Source organism: Carlito syrichta, unplaced genomic scaffold (assembly GCF_000164805.1).
Source record: "Carlito syrichta isolate Samal-C Ts95f unplaced genomic scaffold, Tarsius_syrichta-2.0.1 Scaffold94738, whole genome shotgun sequence".
NCBI classification, from domain to species: domain Eukaryota; kingdom Metazoa; phylum Chordata; class Mammalia; order Primates; family Tarsiidae; genus Carlito; species Carlito syrichta.
The window spans coordinates 40,468-40,913 of NW_007038834.1; the positions used below are offsets into that span (position 1 = coordinate 40,468).

The window sequence follows — 446 nt, forward strand, 5'->3', positions numbered from 1 at the left end:
AGCAGATCCGCCCCCAGCGCGCGCGCGTCTCGGCGCCAGGAGCCGTCCCGGGGCGTGTTGGCGAGCGCTGATATAGATATAAGGACATTTCTCTTCATGGCGTCACGTGACATAATTACCACCAGAATCAATCAAGATGAATTGCACGTCAGCGCCCGGTGGGGATTTTTGCTTAGTTGATCCTGGCCCAAGCCTCTTGTGCAATCGATGGCTCAGGTTGGCTGCGCGGGGAGCGGCCCGGGGCTCGCCGGCGCGCACGCCGCGGAGCCATGAACGACTTTGACGAGTGCGGCCCGAGCGCAGCCAGCATGTACCTGCCGGGCTGCGCCTACTATGTGGCCCCGTCCGACTTCGCTAGCAAGCCGTCGTTCCTGTCCCAGCCGTCGTCCTGCCAGATGACTTTCCCCTACTCTTCCAACCTGGCGCCGCACGTCCAGCCGGTGCGC

General features: G+C 63.5%; 1 protein-coding gene across 1 annotated transcript in view; it reads left to right on the top strand.

Annotated features, from left to right (window-relative positions):
- Window positions 1–308: 308 nt before the first annotated feature.
- Window positions 309–446, top strand: part of HOXD11 (homeobox D11) — a 2,033-nt gene continuing 1,895 nt past the window's right edge. The window contains exon 1 of the mRNA XM_008061458.1: window positions 309–431. Coding sequence (XP_008059649.1) covers window positions 309–431 — 123 coding nt within the window. The remainder of the gene's footprint in view (window positions 432–446) is intronic.